This window comes from Populus alba, chromosome 1 (assembly GCF_005239225.2).
Source record: "Populus alba chromosome 1, ASM523922v2, whole genome shotgun sequence".
In the NCBI taxonomy this organism is placed as follows: Eukaryota; Viridiplantae; Streptophyta; class Magnoliopsida; order Malpighiales; family Salicaceae; genus Populus; species Populus alba.
The window spans coordinates 30,241,563-30,265,830 of record NC_133284.1 but is presented as its reverse complement, the minus strand read 5'-3'; the positions used below and the strand labels follow the sequence as shown (position 1 = coordinate 30,265,830).

At 35.0% G+C, this 24,268-nt stretch overlaps 2 protein-coding genes across 2 annotated transcripts; one reads left to right on the top strand and one right to left on the bottom strand.

Annotated features, from left to right (window-relative positions):
• Positions 1 to 10,024: 10,024 nt before the first annotated feature.
• Positions 10,025 to 14,471, top strand: LOC118032883 (sulfite reductase [ferredoxin], chloroplastic). Its single transcript, XM_035037668.2, has 8 exons — positions 10,025 to 10,351; positions 10,781 to 11,557; positions 11,645 to 11,941; positions 12,072 to 12,269; positions 13,300 to 13,434; positions 13,559 to 13,675; positions 13,769 to 13,927; positions 14,052 to 14,471. The coding sequence occupies exons 1-8, from the start codon at positions 10,166 to 10,168 to the stop codon at positions 14,256 to 14,258; spliced, it is 2,076 nt and encodes a 691-aa protein (XP_034893559.1). The 5' UTR covers positions 10,025 to 10,165; the 3' UTR covers positions 14,259 to 14,471.
• A 625-nt stretch (positions 14,472 to 15,096) lies between these two features.
• On the bottom strand, positions 15,097 to 15,659 carry LOC118032884 (photosystem II 5 kDa protein, chloroplastic). Its single transcript, XM_035037669.2, has one exon. The coding sequence runs from the start codon at positions 15,567 to 15,569 to the stop codon at positions 15,249 to 15,251; it is 321 nt and encodes a 106-aa protein (XP_034893560.1). The 5' UTR covers positions 15,570 to 15,659; the 3' UTR covers positions 15,097 to 15,248.
• Positions 15,660 to 24,268: the final 8,609 nt, after the last annotated feature.

Below are 24,268 nucleotides of genomic sequence, written 5' to 3'. Positions count from 1 at the left end.
TGATGTTTGGTTTTTGTTTATTTTGCCTTAACTAGTCTTAATGGCAGTGTCAAGAGATCCTATTGAGTTATGAAAATATGCGTGCATCCAAGGCATATATCTATCTTCAGCAGGATTTGGAAGATAGGATGTTGCATTCTTTGCAATGTGATTACCTAAACATCTCCACAAATAATAACTGCCCAGTTAAATGAATGACTGCTCTCTCGCCAGATTAACCTCTTGCTCGCTCGGTCCCTACGATTTTCACTCACTGTTGTTTTTTTTTTCACTCTCTAAACTTTCAAACATGGAGAAAAACCAAGAGTAGGATAGATATCCTGTGTTTTTATGTACTTTGGTGACCGGATCCCTTTGAATACAAGAAGAAGATTCTTTAAAACCCCAACTTGTTGAACCCCATCTCTCCTACCAAATAAACCTCATGGCTTGTGATTTTCGAATTTCCAGTAAGGGTTCATCTTCTGCCTTGATATTGAAGCTCCTTTCTTACAAGCAAGATACAAGACAGAGATAGAAGAACCAGTAATGGCCCAGAATTACGAGCTTGAAATTTGCCGATTATTATCCACGCCTGTCAGCTCTACGTTTTGTTTTTCTTTATGCCCTTTTCTTTTTGGTTTTAATGGTGCTTTAGCAAGACTATCTACACCTGAAATGTATCTGCTAGAGATCTCTTTTTAGCATGCTGTTCTTGAACTCAAATCCGAAATAATAACTTACCACTTGAGCCTCAGACTTCAATGCTAAACATATGGGGGGTGGAGAGGGAATTGGAAAAGAAGCATGTTTGGATTTGCCGTCTTTCCAAAAAATGATCTACACATATTTCTCTTATGCATAGTCACTAAATATCATAAACCAAGACAAATGTGAAATTCACCATTGTTGCTGAGAACTAAATATTCCCTGATAAGTAGCATCAGAAAAGAAAAATCGTTTCTCCCACCGTGTAGAAAACACCCCGATCAATATCTGGAATGTTATAGCAGAACGGAAAAGGAAAGAAGGGAGCTTCAGCCTCTCAAAGCTTGCCATAGACTGAAGACTTGAATCCTTACCAAATCAATGGTCAGGACCTCTTGTTTTGATCCAGCTGCTTTAGAAAAAAAAACATCATATAGCAGCAGAAGTTCCTCAAATGCCTATTATATATCACTCACTGATTGAGATAAGCAGGCAAGCAGCAGTCAACAACAACAACTTACTCTTGTATGTAATGCAGAAAACGATCTAATCACAATCGTAAGGACTTTGTGTAGAGTATGTAACTGTTCTGTTAATCAATCATTCATGTTTACTTGATCATATTTCAAGGCCGATTAATTTGATTTTTTTGTTGTTTTCTGTAACTTCAACCGCCGGTGTCCTCAATTTTGTTTTACCAAGTCTTTTCCTGGAATAATCCTCATCACACAGCCTTCGTCATTATTTGTTGGCCCAAGGAGAACAAGTCCGGGAGAATGGAAGGTGATGGATCAAGATTTCTCATTATTTTCCAAAAACAAATTTTTGTTGGCCCAACCAAATTTAATGGGTTAAAAAAGTCATGTTTAATGGGTTAAAAAAGTCATGGGCTGAGCAGCATACTTGGGCCGTTGCTCATACCGAATGTTATGAGCCCATTCAACATGTTGGGCCCATAAGGTGCTAAACCAGTGCACCTAAACATGTTTGGCCGCCTTTTGGACTCAACCACATAACTCGAGCACAACCCTCCGATCTTGATTTTTCAAGACCCTCTACGGGCCCCTCGAGATTTTTTTATTGACCCAAGTTATTCTTTGATTAAATATTACTCCTCCTATATCCATAAGTGTGCAAAAGTCTTCTATAACCCATCACATTTATATCCCATTAATACATGTGTAAGAGATTTTTTTTTTCTCATTAATAGTTGTGTCATAGATATTTATCTCATATTAATACATGTATAAGAGATATTTATCTCTTATTAATATTACAACGGTATAATTACTTTCCAGCCCTCTCTCTCAAGCAAAAAAACAAGGTTTATGAGGTATAAATACCTCTTAAATCATCTAGGCAAGGGATTCATAATTTTTATTCCTGAACATACAAATATCATCTTCTCACTGAACATTCATTTCATACCAAAATAAAAACAAAAAACATTGTTCTTAGAATTTTTTTAGCATATTTATTACTTTTTCTCTACAAAAATACTAACTTAAACATTCAAGGGTCCCTTAATCCACCCACCCAAATAGGATTTTTTGTAGTTATCAAGAGACTTTCATCAAGATATATCTTTCTTTTTACTATGAATAATGGATTTAATTGAATGAACACTTGATTAACCCATAATTCAACCACCAAAAAACCCTATTCCGAAGAATCTTAGGTTTTAAAATGTCATCAATTAGTGTTGTCTATAGGAAAAATGAAGAAAAAGCTATCAATTTCTTTTTAGAACTTGTTTTTTGATATTTCTAAGCCATTTCATAACAGATAACAAGACACACTTGGATCTGAACACGTAATGAATTTACCTGTTATCGCGGGCACTTTTATCCAGTTGGACTTCCAACAACTCATTAATCAAATGCAAATCCTAACTCAAGTGGTGTTAGCAAACCAGGGGAAAAATCAAGTCTTGATACCCCCCGGCAAGTATTGGCACACTCAGTGACATTAGATGCATCAATACCACCGTCACCAGTCATTCCCAACACCCGTAGATAGTTACACTACTTCAAGGGCAAAACTACATCAAGAAAATGTTTAGCCTCGGCATTCATCAAGCCCCACAAGAGGTTGCTCATGTCATTATGATACCCATGTACATAATATGTATTCAAGGAGTGATTCTTTTCATTATTGTGGGATAAATGTAGTTATCAATCCTGTCATTCTACTCAAGATTACTCGTAGACAAAGGATCGAGAGATGGTTAGTCTTTGAATGCATCATGAAAAATGCTTACAACCCCCACTAAGTACGGGGCTCTCTCTTGTCCAAATGAGTTTTAAATACCCGGATTCCTCGGGATTACATCTTTACAAAAATATACCTGGACAATTATAATGGTCTCACCGACCTAAGGGTACATGTGCAAAATATATGAAGTAGCTTAGAGTTAGTCATCTAGGACAACAATATAATTTGCAAGATCATTCCTATAACTTTTTGTGGATCCACGCGTGCCTGATATAATAATTTATAGACAAGCTTTATTAGAGGTTTCAATGATTTATACGCCAAACTAATATGGCGTTTTAGTATAAGTACACTCATTAAGTGAAGCTCTTTAGGATTGCCCAGTGAGAGAATGAGTTTACACGACATATTCAAAGAGATTCAATAAGGAGATATTCAAGGTAAAAGAGTTGTTTGAGCCCGTGGCCTTAATAAACGATGTAAGAAAATATGCTCTAAAGCTTTATGCCTTGCTAGACAGAAGCTTGTTTTAGATGAAGCAAGTCATGAAGAATCATATATGGGTAAAAGAGACAAATGTGTTGTGGTATGGAACCCCCTTGTTTTTATAATAAAAAGAGTCACCTGGAAGGCCTTTCTAAGCGGAATCGTTCCCTTAATAGGAACCCGAGCTTAAGGAATAATAAGAAAGGACTTGCTCATGAATGTTCGGTATATCTTAAAAGGTTTCCCATTCCTCTATACATCACCATTAATAAGGGAAGATAATAATCGGGCAGACCTTTTATCCAAACTTGAAAGCTTTAATTTAGAAGAGCTCCCCTCTAAACATGTGGAACGAAACTTTAGAGAGCCAAGTATAGGGGAAGAGAAACTAATGACTGCCCTAATTCTAACAGTAAGGATTGATGAACACTTATCAAACATTACCTGCTCACCAAGAAGATATCTTTTGACAATGATGTCCTATACTGAAGATCCATCTCAACTCCACTCATTAAGTGTTTATCCCCGAAGAAAGCATATATGTTTTAAAAAAGATCAATAAAGGGATATATAACCTCTATGTAGGCCCTACATCTCTTACCACACGAGCAGGTTTCTACTTACTAACTATACTTTGTGATACCATAAACTTGACTAGAAGATGTGACAAATACCAAAGATTTGCCTCAGTTTTTTGCTAGCCTTTTGCAGAGATGACAATTATAGCCTTTTATTGGCTTTTCTCTTAATGAGAGATGGATATTTTAGGTTTTTTCCTAAAATCACAGGTAACAAATAATTTCTCCTTGTAGTTGTTGACTACTTCATTAAACAAATAAAGGTTGTGGCCTTAACAGGCATAATCACCAATAAAGTGATCTTTTTCATTTGGAAAAATATTATATGTCGATTTGGACTTCCTAAAGTCTTGATAACCATTAATAGAATGCAATTTGACAACCATGAAATGAAATAGCAATGTTAGAGACTCCATATTGATCAAAAGTTTTATTTAGTGTCACATCCCCAAATCAATGGTCAAGTCAAGCTCACCAATAAAGTCTAACTTAATGGGCTAAAAACTAAGATGAAAAAAGCCAAGTCAAAGTGGGAGAAAATTTAAAAAGATTCTATGGGCCTATAAAATGACTAAAAAAACATTTATTAAAAAAAACTCCATTCTTCCTCACATATGCCACTAAGGCCACAATACCAATTGAAATTGTGTTTCCACGTCCAAAGGTCACCCATTATCCTTAAAAAGAAATGAGCAGAGACTCGAGACCAACTAAGACCTACTAGAAAAATCTTGATGACTATGGTAGTGAAGAGTGAAACCTATTGACATAGAACTACTTAGCACCACAACGCCAAGGTAAAAAACATAAGGTTTACATTCAGAGACTTGATACTCTGAAATTTAGAAATGACAAGCAATATGAAGAGCTAGGGTAAACTAGCCCAAAAATGGGATAACCCTTTTAGAGTGATCAGGGTAGTAAAAACAAACACCTACCACCTTTAAGATATGAAAAGGAAGAATCTCCTTCACACTTGACATTCACATCATCTTAAAACATATCATAGTGGATAGGGATGTAATTTTTTTTCATAAATAAAATATATCATTATCATTATTATTCAACCCTCAAATAGGGCTTTTGGGCCTCATGCTATAGTTAGGGAGGCTACAAGCCTCTCACTTATTAGTGTGATCTAGGATTTACACAACTTTCTAGTAGGGTTTCCAGGCCTAATGTTATTGCCAGGGAGGGCACGAGCCTCTCACTCGTTAGTGCAATCTAGGATTGACACAACTTTTAAGTGGGGCTTTCAGGTCTCACGCTATCACTAGGAAGGCCAAAGACCTCCCATTTGGTAGTATAACCTCAAATAGATAAAACTCTCTAAGGGACTCCTGCGCTTCACTTTATTTCTAGGCTATTTTAAGTATTAACTATAACTAAGAGTATCTAGGTTTTAGTTAAGAGGATAATAAATTTAATTATAAATTTTCTCCAATATGGCTTATCACTTCACAAGCCTAAGTTCTATACATGCCCAACACCTCTTGGGCTAAGATTGTTTACTAGCCACCCTTGATTTTCTATGTATGACCCAAGTCCAGTCTTGAGCATTAAAGTTGTTCTAAGTATAAGTTCCACCAAGATTTGGTAGTTCTATTCTCTTAAATAAAAGGGTTGCTTGATGGAGGACATTGACTCCCCTACTTTGAAAGGCTTTATACCCTAGGTATATATATGGGGCTTTAGACCTTTATAAATCTAAATCATAAAAAACAAGTATGAAGAAAGTTTAAACATACTTAGCAAGATAAAATTAGATGACATATATTAATACATTCATAAAATTAATGTATTTGATACAATTAAACAATAGAAATGAAAGTACTTAATATAAACAAAAAACCCCACAAGACCAGGGATAATTCCTAAGAAGACTACCATTCCCCACTAGAGACTACTACTCCTCACTAAGGCTAAGTCTACCATCAATCCTCAGGCTCATCTACCAAGTACTCATCACGGACATCAATAATTACTCGACTTGGGTAAATATTGGCAAAATCAAGAAAAGGGTAAGGGTCAAATACAACAAAGAAGTCCACTGTTATCCCCATTGACATATGATAAAAATGGATGTTGGATATAACCATAAATACCTTATCTGCAATGTACATATCTAGGGCTTGAGATCCTTTAAATACTGTAAAGAACTTATCAGATGAGTCCCTCAGCGCCTTTAACCAAACACACTTCTTTCGAGAGGCCCTCTTGGCTAACACTAGTTTTATCTTTAATGCTGCCATTTTTCCTTTGAAGCCTTGTAGGATTGTATAAGGGAGGATGCCTCGTCCTCTGCCAAACAAACCTTTTCTAGTATGGGACTTAGCTTGGATGCTTGGTGATCCCTATCCTCTGCTATAGACTTCTTGGGTATCGTGAATATAGAGATCATAAGCCTACTTAATCTTTTTTAACTAAGCCTTCAACTATGTCTTTTCCTCTCTAAGGCCTTAAATCTTTTTTTTTTTTTATCTTCCTTTAGCTGAGCCAAAATCATCATTATTTGGTTTTTTTGGCAGTCCACCGCCTTTAAGAACAAACATTCATCATAAAACCTTAAAACAAAACAAAGAGATGTTAGTAAGAAAACAATGACAAATCTAAGTGTGTTTACTAAGAAAATTATCATATAAAAAAGAAATTGCTTAGTAAAACCAAAATTATGAGCAAAACTTCGATCATACAGTTGATCGACATCTAAGAAGGTGATCTAATAGTTTTTCTATTATGTACACAATCACCGAGCCATCAACCCCCAAGATGATATCATTCACTCTAATGAAATTTCATAAGATATTCCTCTCCTTCTCATACAAAGGTAGTGTAAGAGGATTTGCAAAGCCAAACCTTAGTCGAACATAAAAAAGCTTGCCTTAATATCATACAATATAGCTCGGGGTGTGAAGCTCTTGGTGGGAGCCCTAATGATGGTGGTCACTAGCTAAGTATATTTGTAGGTGGAGACACAATCATAAAAATAGGTGTTATATCCCCAATAACATCATTAGGCCCTTGTTTGGAAGGCACTCTTCTCTTTTTATCTCTCATGGTAGCTTCAATTAAAATATCAAGGGAAATGCTTTCTCTCCTCCCTTTAAAGACTGAGGATTAACTTTCCCCATTAGTGGCAGGCTCAGACATGAGCTCATTAGTAGAATTATTGTCTATCTCATGATAGACCCCTTTTATCTTTGCAATCTGTGAGTTAAATGCCTCATCGGCTTCTACACTTTCCTCTCTAGCCTTAACTTTCTCCATTCCAATCTTTTCCTAGAACTTTTTCTTCAAAGATAGATCTTCCTCAAAACAAAGTTAAAACACCCTTCTTACTCTTCAGGTATTACCCCATCACCATTAGATTCACGTTATAGGAAAGGAAGATCTTACTATATTCATGTACACATCCTTGTCAAAGCTACTTAAACTTGGTCTTATATTAGCATCTGCCTAAGAAACTTGTCAGAAAAAGGGATAACCCTATACCTCCAATCTCCACCCTGGGGAACCTTTCTAGTATGCCTTATTATTAGCCATCTCCCACACTACCCCTTCACATGGGTGGTTTTAACCTTTAATATGTTTTTTATAGAGCTTTTAGGCTAACTAGAGAAGGTGAATAACCAACGAACATCATGGCCATCTAGAGGGAAACCATTTAGGGTGTAATAATTCCTAAATATTTTTGTGGATGGCTCTAACCCTATCATTGCAAAATACTCCTCAAAAGCTTTCAGCAAAACCCATCCATTAGTATGTAGCTGGCTAGCACTAATGCTATAGTGGAATAATAGATCCCTCATAAACTCTTATTGAGAGAAGATATATCGTAGGTCAAATATGGAGTAGGGTGCAATGATCTCACATAGACCTTGATAGGAACTCCTAGTTTGTTTGCCAATCCTCCCCGACTCGTGGGGGATTATAGCTAGATGCCCCTCTATCTATTTGTTGTTAGCCCTGACTATTTGTTCAGTGGTCAAGATACTTTTTTTTATGTCCTCAGAAGCTTTAAGTAATATAAAGTTCCCCAATGGATAGATGCTAGGTCCCTAGTCCTTGGCATGTTTTTAATCATTCTCAACCCCCTATTAGAACCCCTAGTTTTTTGTGGTCCTAGTTTAAATATAGAATCATAACTAGAGGCTACCTATTTTCCTATCCTTGGATCTATTTCTATGAAAAATGTTAAGTATAAGTAGGTTACCTCAAGATGAATCCCTCTAAACTCCATTCCACGCTAAGTTACCATGCTTCACACAAAGGCCAAACACTCTACGCGATTACTCTCCACCAAGAACACAATTCACACGTCAGAACACCTTAGCAAAATAACTTTTTAAAAAAAGTTTTAGAAAATGGAACTTTAAATGTGAAATGAAATGGAATGAAGGGAAGTTATTATATATAGGAGGTCTCCATGATACTTTGTCGGATTGGTGACATATGTCATAACTTTTTGAAAATCCTTAAGGATGAAATTAAAGTGTTTCTCTAGGTGTTTTTCCAGCTGAGTATTTTTTTCACTTGTGATGGTACTTTACATGTAAGTACTCTAGCAATGTGCCTCGAGATATTCCTTATTTTTCTAAAACATAGAAAAATAAAGGACTCTATTGAAGAAAACATGAATATTTCTTAAGTCTTTGCGATAAAAATACCACAAAGAATTGAGAGGCTATTTATGGATCAAAATTTCTCAATATTTCCTAAAAAATATGTGTCGGCTCAAACCAAATTTAATGGGCCTAAAGCTACGGGCCCAACCACCCATGGGATCGGGGCTTCTCTCGAGCCAAGCGCCTAAGCATAGGTGTTGTGGGCTTAGAAGACACATTTGGGCCCATAAGCTACCAAACCAGCGCATCCAGGCCCATTTAGGTCCCTCTCGGGTTCAACCGCATGACCCGAGCCCAACTCCATAAGCTTGATTTTTTAGGACCTCGCGTAGGCTTTTCAAGATTTTTTTCATCGACCAAAGCCATTCTTAGCTTGGATCCTACTTCTACTACACCTTTAAGTATGCAAAAAATCTCCCGTGACATACCATATTTCAATCTTATTAATACACGTGTAAGAGATATTTGTTCTTTATCGATATTTATGTTAACGATATTTATCTCAAATTAATACATGTGTAAGATATATTTATTTCTCAATAATATTTGTGTTAGAGATATACCATATTAATACATTTGTAAGAAATATTTATCCATCATTAACAATTCTAACGGATTAACCTGAGTTGACTCATATATTTTTTTTTTTTTTTTTTAACTAAATATTTTTTTTTCAATTTTACCCTTAAATATTGAGTTATTTGATAATTAACCTTATAGTTTCTTTGAACATGCTTTCGATAATATGATCAGGTCATAGATTTGACAAGCTAATCCAAGCGGACTTGATTCAAGGTTTTTTTATTTTTTTTTAATCTTTTTTACTTCATCAATTTTTTTTATCACTTTTTTTGCAGTCGTAATTTTTTATTCTTATTATCTAAGTTAACCAAAAGTATTAAATACAAAATCTTGATTTCTTTTTAACTTTTTTTTTAAAACATTGCATCATGTTAGCATTTTTGAGAGGGCAGCGGCCGGCCCCAATCCAGTAATACTACTACTTGCTGCCCTACAAGGAAGATCAAAATTTGAGTTTGCCATTCTTAGCGAAACAAAACTTCAATTTGCTTTGCTTGGCTCCGTTTATCATTATTCTCTAATTTGACCACCTTTTTATTATTATTTTTCATTTTATTATTAGCATCACCAACGTAATCCCGTCCACGTTCATCAACCATGGAATCCAACTTTGGTTTTGCTTCGCATTTCTGTCCTTTCTACCCCCCCCCCCACGCGCCTCAAACCACGCTTCTCTCTCCCGGTCCATCCACATAGCAAATTCCGTTATGTTCCGTGAGAGCGTGTACAAGCGCGTGGAATACAGGAGAGTCACCAGTTATAAGATACCCATGTCAGGCACGTGACGGCGCATAATAGCAAAGACCACCACCCTGATAGAATAAAAAATAAAAAATACAGCCACTCACAGTTTTAAAGCTTTCGCTTATATTACTATCTTCTCCATTCACCAGTCTCCACATAATATCAACCTCTCTGCTTCTCTACTACTCTTTTGGTTCTGGTTATCTTGGGTTTTGTTTCTTTGTTGGAGAGAGAGAGAGAGAGAGACGGATGGCGGCGGCTGCTTCGCTAGGTGCAGCTAATACTGCAGTGTTGAAGGAGGTGAAGATTGAGATAGGGAGTTTTGATGGACTGAGGAGTTGGAATCCAGTTGGTTTGAGTAGGAGACGTGTCAATTTTTATCCAGTTTCGTCCTCAACTTCCAGACCTAATTCGCTTATTAAAGCTGTCTCTACGGTGAGATTTCTCCCACTGCCTTTTTTTCTTCTTATTTATGATTTGTTTTCTGAATTTGATGGTGAAAAGGAAATATAGAAAAAATAAAGGATAATTAATTTGTTTAGTTTTGATCTGTTTGGATTGAGTCTCTTTTTTCCCTTATCGAATGCTGCTTATTTGAATCTCGCTTCTCTCTGTTTGATGCTGAGGAAAGAGAGAACGTCAAAAGTAAGGAGAAAAGACTTGTTTGTTTTCACCTTTTTACTCTTTTCAATCTGGTGGTGCCCTTTCTACGATTTAAAATATATAAAAGCTAAACTTCAGGTGCCGTACATCGAAATATCTTCAGACTCATGTCATGTTGTTGAATTTCTTTTGTTGATCGTTATTGATAAAGTTTTGAAGTACCTGTTTTTTGTGGTAATTTGCACGATTTTTTGTGGGCAGCCAGTAAAGCCGGAAACGGAGACGAAGCGTAGTAAGGTTGAAATCATTAAAGAACACAGCAATTTTATCAGATACCCTCTTAATGAGGAGTTGCTCACTGATGCCCCAAACATTAACGAGTCTGCTGTACAACTAATCAAGTTCCATGGGAGTTATCAGCAGTATAACAGAGAAGAACGAGGGGGGAGATCCTACTCCTTTATGCTTCGTACAAAGAACCCATGCGGGAAAGTCCCCAACAAGTTGTACTTGACCATGGATGATCTTGCTGATCAGTTTGGAATTGGAACTCTCCGATTGACAACCAGACAAACATTTCAGCTCCATGGTGTTCTAAAGAAGAACCTCAAGACTGTGATGAGCAGCATTGTAGAGAGCATGGGTTCAACTCTTGGTGCATGTGGTGATCTGAACAGGAATGTTTTGGCCCCTGCTGCTCCATTTGCGAGAAAAGATTACCAATTTGCACAGCAAACCGCTGATAACATTGCTGCGCTTCTAACTCCCCAGTCTGGTTTCTACTATGATATGTGGGTGGATGGAGAGAAAATCATGTCAGCAGAACCTCCAGAGGTAGTGAAGGCCCGCAATGACAATTCTCATGGAACAAACTTCCCTGATTCACCAGAGCCCATCTATGGAACTCAATTCTTGCCTAGGAAGTTTAAAATTGCTGTCACTGTGCCAACAGATAACTCTGTGGATCTTCTCACAAATGACATTGGTGTGGTTGTGGTTACTGATGCTGATGGCGAACCTCAGGGGTTTAACTTATATGTAAGACTAGATTAATATACACTCAACAGTCCTCTTTTTTCTTCTTTACTGCCTACAGCTTTCTGTTTTTTACAATTTTCAATGCAGGTTGGTGGTGGTATGGGAAGAACTCATAGACTAGAGACCACTTTTCCTCGGTTGGCAGAACCATTGGGTTATGTACCAAAGGAGGACATTTTATATGCAGTTAAAGCTATTGTTGTAACTCAACGAGAAAATGGGAGGAGAGATGATCGTAAATACAGCAGGATGAAATATTTGATAAGCGAGTGGGGAATTGAGAAGTTTAGAAGTGTTGTGGAGCAATACTATGGGAGGAAATTTGAGCCTTCCCGTGAATTGCCGGAGTGGGAGTTTAAAAGTTACCTGGGATGGCATGAGCAGGTTAGCCCTAATAAGTGACATGTTGCGTTCTGTCTCATCACATTAAAGTGTTTTCCCTATCCTGTTTTGGATCACACATTTTCTTATTATTGTCTTTTCTGCTTACTGATGGATTGAAATTTATTGGTAGGGTGATGGCGGGTTGTTTTGTGGGCTTCATGTTGATAGTGGTCGTATTGGGGGTAAAATGAAGGCGACGCTGAGGGAAATAATAGAGAAGTACAATTTGGATGTACGTCTCACACCAAACCAGAACATCATCTTGTGTGGTATTCGCAAAGCTTGGAAGCACCCCATCACCACAGCTCTTGCACAGGCTGGTTTGCTGGTAAGACCTTTTTCTTTTGATGTCTGTATTATTTTCGGTCTGTGTATTCCATAACTGTGAAATTTTTCTCAGAGTTAAGTTCATTGATAAATATGACCATGCATATATCATTTTCTTGTTCCTTGAGACTGGGTGTTAGAATTTGTATAATTGAACTTCTTAATTCTTAGTGAATTGTCGAAGTGGATCGATTATGAAACTGTTTGTGAACTAAAGCAAGGATTTGATATTGTGCTTTCATATTTAAAAGAAACAATTTCATTTAAGGTTGTAATTAGTTAGGTCTCATCAGATGGTTCCATTATGATTTAGATGGGATTAGCACACAATTGGAAACCTAACATGGAGTTGAACAGTTATCAATACCATGCCATCACAATATCTGGATTTCTTTCCCCGTTATTCATCTATTTTTCCAATCAAATGGCAGAGCAAAGGTCTTTTTTTAACATGGGATTTAGATGGGATTAGCACACAATTGGAAACCTAACATGGAGTTGAACAGTTATCAATACCATGCCATCACAATATCTGGATTTCTTTCCCCGTTATTCATCTATTTTTCCAATCAAATGGCAGAGCAAAGGTCTTTTTTTAACATCTCACGATGCCTTCATTTAACTAATAGTTAAGTTTGCTAAAGACTATTTTATAGTCACTCGTTGGTATCAATTTATCAGTGTACACTTTCCAGAATTAATATTCAATGTAATGGACATAATAATCACATGTCATGTCAACAGTTGATCTGTCAGGCAAACCTTTTGCAATGGTAATTGACATTTAAAGTCTGTAACAACATCCTTGCATGGTCTGTTAAAAGGATCCACTTAACATGACTGTTTCTTGCTCCACGCATTCATCTTCTACTGTCTGAATGGTTCTGCTGCAGTTTAGTTGGCAAATAGTGAATTTCTTGAGGTTATTACAATGTCTATTTGGCTAGCTAGGTTTTCATTCTATTTGTTTAGTTTAGTTTTGTTTTGTTCTCTTCATTTTTGTGGTTTTGATTAATATCGCTCCTGCACAGCAACCCAAGTATGTGGACCCCCTCAATTTGACTGCAATGGCTTGTCCAGCCTTTCCACTTTGCCCATTGGCAATCACTGAAGCTGAACGGGGAATACCTGACATCCTCAAGCGTGTTAGAGCTGTATTTGAGAAGGTATGTCCATTCAAAAAAGTTCGTGAGAAATGTACCAAGCATTTATAGATGAAAGTGCTGAATTGTCAATTCAATGTAAATGGAAATCGAGACCTCATTTACAGGTAGTTCTTTGTGATTTCAGGTTGGTCTTAAATACAATGAATCTGTGGTAATAAGGGCAACTGGCTGTCCCAATGGCTGTGCCAGACCATACATGGCTGAACTTGGATTTGTTGGTGATGGTCCTAATAGCTACCAGGTATACATGTCTTCCTTTCGCATTTGCTTTTTTTTTATTATTATCAGTAAGTAAAGGAAAACATAATGAACCATTCACGTTGTTTTCAAACAGATTTGGCTTGGGGGAACGCCCAATCAAACTTCATTAGCAAGAACTTTCATGAATAAGGTTAAGATTCATGACCTTGAAAAGGTTTTGGAACCTCTGTTTTATTATTGGAAACGGAAAAGACAATCCAAAGAATCATTTGGTGACTTCACAAACCGCGTGGTGAGTATAGAGTTTACTACCTTGCAAATTAGCATCTCTCGACCCATTTGAGAAGTTAGCTTGTGAAATTTATCCAATCCCATTGAATATTTCCCTTAGTATTTGACTCGATTATTTTTATCAGGGATTTGAGATGCTTCAAGAGTGGGTTGATAAATGGGATGGTGTGGTGGCTACACGACCTACATACAACCTGAGGCTCTTTGCTGACAAGGATACATATGAAAAAATGGATGAACTTGCAAAATTGCAGAACAAAACTGCTCATCAGTTGGCCATGGAAGTTATTCGCAATTATGCTGCAACTCAGCAAAACGAGAAAGGAGAATGAATTACCTATGTGTATCTTCCGCAATCTTATTGCCTGGCAAAATGGCTGTGGTGAATGTGGAACAATCTCTCTTTCTAAGTCTTCTGTGCTGTTACTGGTCTGTAACAGCTGTAATGCACATTTTGTATCCCAGTTTTGCTTGCTTAGGCTTTATTTTTTCGAGACCTGTATTTTACACGGCCTTGAATTTTATGAAGTGAATGTTTGTTGAGTGTTTTTCATTTAACTGATAAAATCTCTTTTCATTTGTTTTTCATTCGAACAGTGTTCGTCTTACGGGGAGGACTAGCCCCTTGCTGCTAGACACAACCCTTCTTGGTTGCAATGCAATTCTTGATTCTTTATTTTTAGTTGCAGAAGTAGAGCTAGCTCTTCTTGGATTAAAATTGGAAATTGCGAGTATTTGATGTTCCCATTTTTGTGTGTCTCTCTCTTGGGATCGGATAGTGTTTTGAATTCCTGGATGATTGAGGTCGGCAGTGTCATATTCCTTTCTAGTTTGGATCAACTGTTTCTGGAAGGTGAAGTTAACCTCCATAGGCCATACCTTAAGGCAGCCATTTCAGCTACAGAAAAATGGAAGTTTTTTGTGATAATTTGTATCAAAGTTTTATTTGGTAGTAATAATTTTGACAACCTAAATTGAAGGGAAAATCGAGCTGTTCGATCAGTATGTGGTTGGGTGCTGCAATCTAATTCTTGAAATGAAATATAAAAAAGGTGTTTCCCGAGTAGTAGGAGGTAACCCTACGCCGTACCTTGAAAAATAAAAGGTTCGTAAACGCCTGAAGTCCTTTTGAGCAACCTTAAATTGAAAAGACAAGGAGGAGATTGGGTCTGAGGAATTGGGTTCTATAAAACGAAACATAGATGGAGAAGAGGAGGTTTGAAAGGAGGAGACTTCTCCAATAAAAGCATACAAGTAAGTGCGACTTTTACATTACATTCATAATCCAAGCATCAACGAGCATTAAATAAAACATCAAATTGTCACTTGCGGCAGATGCGAGCAGTTGGCATTGTGACACAAACAGGAGCATACTTCTTCTTAGCTTCTGGGGTCCCTCGCTCAGGTTCTTCATCAGCGATGGCGACTCTGGCAATGGAGCAGGCAGCAGCAGCCGCAGCTGCAAACATCAAATCCCTCCTCCCACTGCTACTCTCTTCTTTGTTCTTCGTCTCCACATTGACTCCCTCTGTGGTTCTTGAGGCCTTGGCCACAACGAGCCCTCTGCGTGGGGGGGTTGTCAAAGGCTGTTTCGCCATGGTTGAACCAGCTAGGAATGAGGCTGTCATGGTCATGGATGCCATCTCTGCTCTGCAAGTTCTTTGCTCTTCTCTGTCGCTGAGTGTTTGTTTCTCACTCTCACAGGCACGTAAAGAATGGATGATCTATTATTAGTTTAGGAGTTCAAAGGGCTTGATGGGAGACCATCATCCATTTCCTTATCCCAAAGAGTGTTTGCACGAATGGATTAATGCCACGTGTTGCTTTATCTTTGCCAGAATCTGTGGTTACGAGGCCCTGTGGTCAGTAGTGGACATCATTAGGCTAATCTCGAACTCAAAACATGGAAGGAAAAGTATTCTTTGGTAAATCGCTACATTCGTTCCCCAGGACAACACTTGAGGCTTGGATTTTTTACCAAGTTTAGGGCCTGGAAAAGAAATCATAATACTACTACGAACAAAATTTATATAAAAATGGACAAAAAAAGAGAGACGTCCAGTAGCCTCGAATGACTTGCTCATAATTTAATAGCAGTATGATACAGTCGCACAATACATCGCTCTGAAACTAGAAAAAAGCGAATTGTTTCACCCTTTTACAAAATTCCATGTCGAACGGATTGAAACACCTAGAGATCCAGTTCGTTCATTATTTCCAACAAGAGCAAGAGCAATATTAGAGCTGTTGATAACTCTTTGTCGCGCCCAAATGCATCTGTCGGTGTTCCATCAGCACTCGAAAATTAAAAAAAAAAAAAATTCACTTGAAACCTAGAAATCACTACTCTTGAAGCAGCTCTATTGTTCTGTTCATGTTTCTTTTCAAACCTAATTCCAGCCTTCAATGTTCTCCCAACATCAAACTTTACTGCAACAAAAATCTCAAAATTATAAGAGATGAACTGTTTACAACCACAGAAGCGAATATTCTAGCATGCAAGCAATGGTCCTGTGTTTGCATCGCTTTACCACATTAATCTTTATGTAGAGATTTTTTGCTTATGGTTGGAGAGACAACATAAACACCAGAGGCAGCAAAATTTAAATAAAACACAACACAGATAGGGTGCATTCAGGAAAAAACATAGCATTAAACTGATGTTAACAGTAAAGCAATCCAAGTTGGTCAAAAAAATAATTCTTTTTTTAAAATCCAAAATTCATGACAAAAAAGATGCACATATTTGAAGCCCTGACAACCTATTAAGCAATTCATACTACTCTAGGACATATGACCTCATCTTTCAGAATTCCTATCTCCAATCAGGCCTCCACTCTCTCCACATCTTCAAGGACAAGGGTTTTTGTTGGTTCTCCATCTCTTGATTTTCCAGTGTCAAAGAAGTTTTTATAGGATTAAATCAACTATAACACATAAAAAGGGGTGAATCAGGTATATCCTTTTTATTAACAAACAATACAAGTTAATTCAAATAATCACAATAACCAACAACATAATTAAAGTGCTTAAAGTAAAGAGATAAAAAGAGAGAATTTGCAAATTCGTTTTTAACATGTTTTGGCAGTCTAGACCAACATCTCAAGTAACAAATTGTTCAAGAGTACAATAGCCACTTGATGAATTTACACCAAAATTTCATATCACTTGAAGATATTTCATGTTCAAGATTTTTCACCACTTGATGAATCCATATAAAAAAATTTATCACTTGAAGATATGTTATTTTCAAGAATTTTTTTCTTGGTGAAATTACTTTATTAATACCAAGAGTTTATACCTAATGCTCAAAGGTTTATAAGTATGATTTTTGTTTATTACAAATAATTCTATTAATATAGTGAATAAAACAATTGAAAGTTTTAATATCTCAAATCTTACAAGATAATACTTAAAGGATTTGAAGGTGTTTAAGTATGATATGAAGGTTAATAGCATCAATTAAAGTATAATCAATGATTGGTGAATTTGTAGTGTTTTTATATTTAAAATAGCTTGTTTATAATATAGGTTTGCATTCTTTTACTAAATTTATAATTAGGCAAGGGGTGTGTGTGTGTGTTTTTTTTTTTTTTTTTTTTTTTTCATATATATATATAGCAAAAAACTAGTCATTTATAGCAGTTATAACCATAGTTTTTAAACCCGACCCGGTAATTGACCCGGTCTAATGAACGGGTCCCGGGTCAGGTGGGTTAACCCGGGTCAACCTAAAAAAAAAAAAAAAAAACATTTCACCAACTCCTAAAAAATACCCCAATTAAAAACCCAACAAAAAAACTAAATGAAGAAAATCCAATTCCAATTTTAAAAACCCAGCAAAAACAACGAAGACCCATTTCTATAATTTTTCCATGAATTCCATAATTTTTCCATGAATCCCACCACCAAAAACACAAAACATGTGAACACCTTGAAAAGTTTCAACCTTTTTAGCATGAGAGGAAGATGATTACTCTCTTAAAACCTTAGCACCTATCTCTAAAGCCGCAAGATCAAACCCAGTAGATGCCATTTCTAGGAGCTCTAGATTTCTCGGCGCCGTTGATTGAGGCAAAGTGGATGGATGAGATTGTACAGAAGAAGAAGGCGAAGAAGATTGAGGGGAAGGATAAGGGTTTGAAGAAGAGAAAGGAGAGAAACTAAAAGGGCCATAAGCAAAAGAAACAAAATTTGATTGAAAAAAGAAAAAGGAGGCTTCTATTGCTGATATTAGCCCTCAAATTTCACTTGTTTTTCCCATTTTTTTCTTTTACAGCCACACAATCATTCTAGTTCATGGTAACTGCTTGCACCTTCTTAAAGGAAAGTCAGTCAAGACCCACTTCTGGACTATGGACGAGCTACTTCAAATCCTCTCTTTCAACTCCATCCCTTCTTGCTCCCAGCTAATCAAGCTCATTCCCAGCTCCCTCTCCTTACCCTATCGGGCAAGGGGCTTATACTCCTTGCTTGCTTTCATCCTGCTTTTAGTGCCGCTTGCTTGCTCGAAGGAGAGATGAAGAGCAAGACAATTGTAAAAAAAAAAAAATAAGGTTGAGTCTCAGCCGGGTTTACCCGGGTTGGCCGGGTTCCGGGTTGACCCACCGGGTCTTCCGGGTTTCACCGGGCCAAATCCTTGGCTGTTTTTTACTTAGACCGGGCCCGGGCTTGGGCCCGGGTCGGCCGGGTCACGGGTCAACCCGCCGGGCCGGGCCGGGCCGGGTTTCAAAACTATGCTTATAACTCCATTGATGACTAAAATGGTTGATTGGTTTAAATTAGTCAAGTTAATCAATCAACCTGTTCCTGTATAATTCCCAGGTGTTCACTATAGATGAACAAACTATTGACCAGTTTATTTGGTCAGGCCAAACGGTTAATTGATTCATGGAAAATTTTAATTTTATCAAGATAAATTCTTATAACTGTTTATTAGATTTTTAATCAATTTTTAAATGTATATATAATGAATGTGTGTGCATTCATTTTAATTTGTGTTATTAAGATAAGATATAAGATTTAGATAAAACACTAAAATGAACATTTAATTATAAGTCTTCAATATGCTTTTTTTTTTGACTTCTTGATTTCTTCATGAAATTCTTCATGCTTGTTAATATAATGCTTGTATAAATATCTTTAAAACTTATTTTCAATCAATATATTATTAGTTTAATCCTCATATTATTGTTATCATTACTATATATATATAAAAATATGACTTAAACATCAACAAAAAAGACAAGATAAGTTGGGTATTTTATAAGAAGTAAATGAGTTATATGGTTTATTCCAAACAATTGAGTTGTACACTGATTAAGGAAGATTTCAATGAATTGAAAAGGTGTGGATTTGGTATTCAATTGGGTTAAACTTATTAATCAGCTTGAGAATTTATTTTTATATTTTGTTTATGGGCTCTACTACTGTTTTAATATTTTTCTTTTCCATTTTGTATTGAGTAAAAGATTTTTAGCTAATTGATTAGGAAGGTCCTGCAAACCAATAAAAAACATGAATTATGAGAATAAGAATTTACTCTGCAGACATCTAATTGGAGGGTGCAAGGTCTTTCAAGTATGAATTGAATGATCCAGTTACATGGATGAATTATTTAGAAAACTAGTTTGTATATCTGGACATTGGATGTTAATGCATGCCAATATTACTTGTTGTTTTGTTTCTAATTAAGTTAAACTAAATAGAATGAATTTAAAACTTGAAATACACTGAACATTCTAATCCACTAAATTTGAAATACAACTGAAAATCTGGCATTGTGACAACTGATAAGCAAACAAGTTTTATTGAAGCTAAGAAAAAACTGATGTTTATATGAAGTCTCATGTTTTGAACTATTAAAATCTATGGACATGATTGTTAGTTAATAAAAATCTATTAACATAATTGAATTGGATTTTATTTTTAAGTTACATAAACTTTATATTAATTTTAATTTGAATCATGTACTCTAATGTGTTTGAATTTTAAATATGCTATATTATTATTTACTACTCTGTTAAAAATGTCTATATATAATTAATTAAAGAAAAAGAAAATTTACTTATGATTTTATTATTTATTTTTATAATCCGAGTTTGTATTATATTTTTTTTTTTTTAGCAATCTTAATATTCATGTTCGACCCTATTAGCTTTCGTTTTCACCCCTCCTCTTGGGCTTTACAAGATCTATCCAGGCTCTGCCAAGGATTGAGAGCTTGGTCCAGATCTTAATACCATGTTGTCACCATATGATCTTGGACTGGTTGCTTAACTTTTCATGGACCATAATTCTATGTAAATCCAACTTCTCTCTTTTCATTGTGGCGTTGCTTCTATACACCAGAATGATTAGCCAACTTGGCGGTACAAACTAATCAACCAGCTATATGTTTTTTTTTTTTTTTTTTTTTTATAATAGTTTTTGTGGTTATAATTTAAAAAAATTAATGTTTAAAAAAGCATTTTTTATTGTGGCGTATTTAATTTAAATAGGTATTTGACTAAAAATATAATTGAAAATGCTTCTAAAACAATAATAATAAATGTTTTTTTAAAAACTATGATTAAAATTATTGTTGCATGTTAAATTATTAAAGAGAACAACTAATTTATATATCAATTTGCATATAAACAATGCTTTTTTGGTGACTTGCGGTAAAAAAAAAACATTACGGTAGTTTATATGATTTTAATTTTTTTTAAAAATGCAAGTTAACAAAGAAAAACTTTCTGGCCAAGGCTGTCTCAAATGTCTATGATGGATGACTTTTTCACGTTGTCTATGCTAGCGTTGGGTATGGAACGAGTTTGTGGTGTTGTGCTTGTAGCTTTTATCACTTTAGAAGCAGAGAAGATACTTCATGGGTATACAAAATAAATAATTAACATCCAATTAGTTGTGATATTGTACTTTGAGGCTCCGTTTGTTTGTAGAAAAATGAATTTCTGGAAAGTGAATTCCAGAAAAGTATTTTCTGATATTTGGTAGTGTTATGAAAAATAAACTAGAAAATACTTTCCAGTGTTTGGTTGTGTTATGGAAAATGAACTGGAAAATAATTTATTAATGAATTAAATTTTTTTTCAAGTTTATCTAATATATATAAAATATTTATCACTTACAATTGTCATAACCCAATTTTTGACATTTTTTATTTTTATTATTAAAAAAAAAGATGATGAAAAATAAAAATAAAAATAAAATAAATGAAGGATGAATTAAAATTTGGATTAAGGGCAACATAATTGGAAGTTTAAAGATTTAATTAAGCTCTTGACTAGTTTAATTAATTAAATCAAGGGTTTAATTGGAGAATTGATTTAATTAAAATTTAGATTATTTTAATTAATAAAATCAAGAGTTTAATTGAAGAATTAATGAGTTTGAGGACTCAATTAAACTTTGATTTAATCAAAAACCCAGGACTTAAATAAAATAAACCAAATAAACCAAGAGAACCGGCTTCATCTTCAAGCAGCAGACCACAGGTAATCTCCCCTTTGCATTTTAATTCACTGCTACAGTAGCAAATGAATTATATCACTTGCTACTGTAGCAGTGAATTATAATTCGTCTTCAAGCAGCAGAGCATAGGTAATCTCCCCTTTGCATTTTAATTCACTGCTACAGTAGCAAGTGAATTATATCACTTGTTACTGTAGCAAGTGAATTAATTTATTGGGCACGCACGCCAAAAGGAAAGTGTTTTCTTTTTTTTAAAAAGGAAAACACTTTCCTTTGAAACGTTATTAATTTTAGGTTGATTGGAATTCATTTTTCTTTGATTATTTTTTTTTCTTTGTTGCCAAATATAGAAAAAGTAGGAAAGTGAATTCTAGAAATTCAATTTCCTGCAATCAAACACGGCCTGAGAATCAATTTCTTTTTCTTTTTTTCCTCCTAAAATGTTGATTTTCCATAAGACATGCGGTCATAAACTGCTGATTTTCCTCTCTTCTCGCTGTGCGGGAGCATCGTTATCCAAAAGCCAATTATAAGGCAATCATGCAGAGATTGGCGTGGATGGCCAATATATATATATATATCAACGAGGGGATGATGGAGATTCCCAGCTACCTTGGCTATGAGCAAGAAGAAGAGAGGACAAGAGCATGAGCTCCATGATAAACGACAGAATCGTTCTTTGTGTCCAATAAACTATTGCCACTTGCTTCGTTCTAAATCGACATTGACTTGAGTGTATTTAGACATGCAAGATATGCTGTAGGTTTGTTGTATTAATACCAAGTGATTACAGACAATTAACATCTTAAAAGACTAAAAGTACTATAATCTTTAATTAAGAGAATAAATTAACCATGTCCTAGCTTTGTTTACTGTGCTGGATTTAAATTACTCTGCACTGAGGTTTGTTTTGAATTGAAACACTGCATGTATAGTAAATCCCACAACGGCAAGATTTTACACTGTATATGAAGTTACAATATGAATTGGTATTCTTGATGCTTCGTGAAAAAACACTTAAAACTTTATAAAAAAAAATTGATTTGAGGAAGGTAATTTACTAACAAGTGGGATTGGTGAATTGATAGAATTAATATAATTGAGTAATTTAACCATGTTTGAAACTCAAATAAAAATAAATTTAACAAATTATCAGATCCAACATACTTAGATTTGGTCACCTTTAAGCATGAGTAAGTGTAGTAAATTATCAGACTCAACTCTTCTGTCAAGTCTAATTGGTCATGAGGATCATTATAATCCCATGTTAGGGTTATAAGATTTTGTTTATTCATTTTTAAAATTTTTAATATAAACTATTCAGGAATAATCATTTGTATAAAAGGTTTTCCAAAAAGCTATTATATTTTTATCTTATTAATAATGTTTAAGAGATATTTATACCTTATTAATACTATTTAAAGAAAATAAATCTCCAACCCCTCATTGTATCAAAACGACAGAGTTCAGAAATTATAACTTTCTCTAAACCATTCAAGTAAATAGTTTATAATTTTTTTTCTCTAGTCATCATATTTTAATTTCTATAGCATTTATTATACCAAAACAAGAATATAAACTTTTATTCTTAGAATTTAAATTTATTTATTTATTTAAAATTATTAACTTTATCATTAAAAAATCTCTAAACCCTCAATTAAAAAAGACTATTTCACAAATGCTATGATATCTACCACTAATTTTATATTTTCTAAGCTTTGAAAAAGAAAATATTAACTTAACATTGATTAAATATCATCTAAACACCAAATAATTTCTTTTACGAGTGTATCAGATTTTGAATCCGTTTGCAACTTGATAAATGTGCTTGCAATTACTGATTAATTGCAGAGCATTGGTAGCATTTTTCAAGAGAAAGGACGATTTTTTCTGGCTACTTGCTCTAGACTTTTAGTACATGCGATGCATAATACAAATTTATGAAATAAAAATGTTTATTAATATATGTAAGTTGGTGTTCTCTACTTGTTTTTTACTTCCTCCCCACATGATCGTGGTGCTTCTAAGCAACAAGGTTTTATATATATATATATATATATATATATATATATTATATATCCCAATTGGCATGACCATGTGACTTATTACAATACCACTTGATAAGAGGTACTTGCCTTCCACGTAAAATGCCAACTAGACGTGACGTATCTAAAAAATTAAAAATAATAATTGAATAATGGTAATTAAGCCCCACTGTTCACTTGTTTCTTGAACATAAACAAATTACTCTAGGGATATACTTGTAATTTGATTTTTTTATTGGTGTTTTTTAAAATAATTTTTACTTATCTAAATTAATTTTATTTTTTTAAGACAAGTTTAAGAAAATAATTCATATTCAATTCAGGCAATGGCAATGTACTGTTTCTTTTTTATAAATCTTATAATTTCAACCATAATAATAATAATAATAAGTTAGTATTTTGAGAACTTAGTTGAAATTATATTTTTTAAAAATTTATTTTTTTATATTTTTTAAATAATAAAAATTTAAAAATAGATTTTTTAAAGTAAAAAAATAATTCAAATTCCAACTGATATAATCTTTTCAAACCCCAGGTGAGCCTACTGAGCACAGCACCAAGCTTCCAACAGTTGTCGAAACACAAGTAGCAATAAGATAAGAGGAAGACTTGGTAAAATTCAAGGAGGAGCAGCGACGGTGGGTCCCTTGGATGATTCAAACATGGCTGCATGTCTCACTCTGTCTCTCTACAATGGCAAAGGCATTAATATTTCCGAGGACAAAAGCTTCTTCGGGTCTGTGTGCTTTTCTTTGAAAATGGAGAGGGACGCGAGGATCAAGAGAATCGCAATGGGTCAGGGCACTGCGGGAGGGAGGCAGCGA

Bases quoted from the DNA above. Each gene is read 5' to 3' on its own strand.
- LOC118032883 (XM_035037668.2), top strand. From the start codon at position 10,166: ATGGCGGCGGCTGCTTCGCTAGGTGCAGCTAATACTGCAGTGTTGAAG. The intron at 10,352-10,780 runs GTGAGATTTCTC...TTTTGTGGGCAG, and splicing joins TTATTAAAGCTGTCTCTACG to CCAGTAAAGCCGGAAACGGA. The intron at 11,558-11,644 runs GTAAGACTAGAT...TTTTCAATGCAG, and splicing joins CTCAGGGGTTTAACTTATAT to GTTGGTGGTGGTATGGGAAG.
- LOC118032884 (XM_035037669.2), bottom strand. From the start codon at position 15,569: ATGGCATCCATGACCATGACAGCCTCATTCCTAGCTGGTTCAACCATG.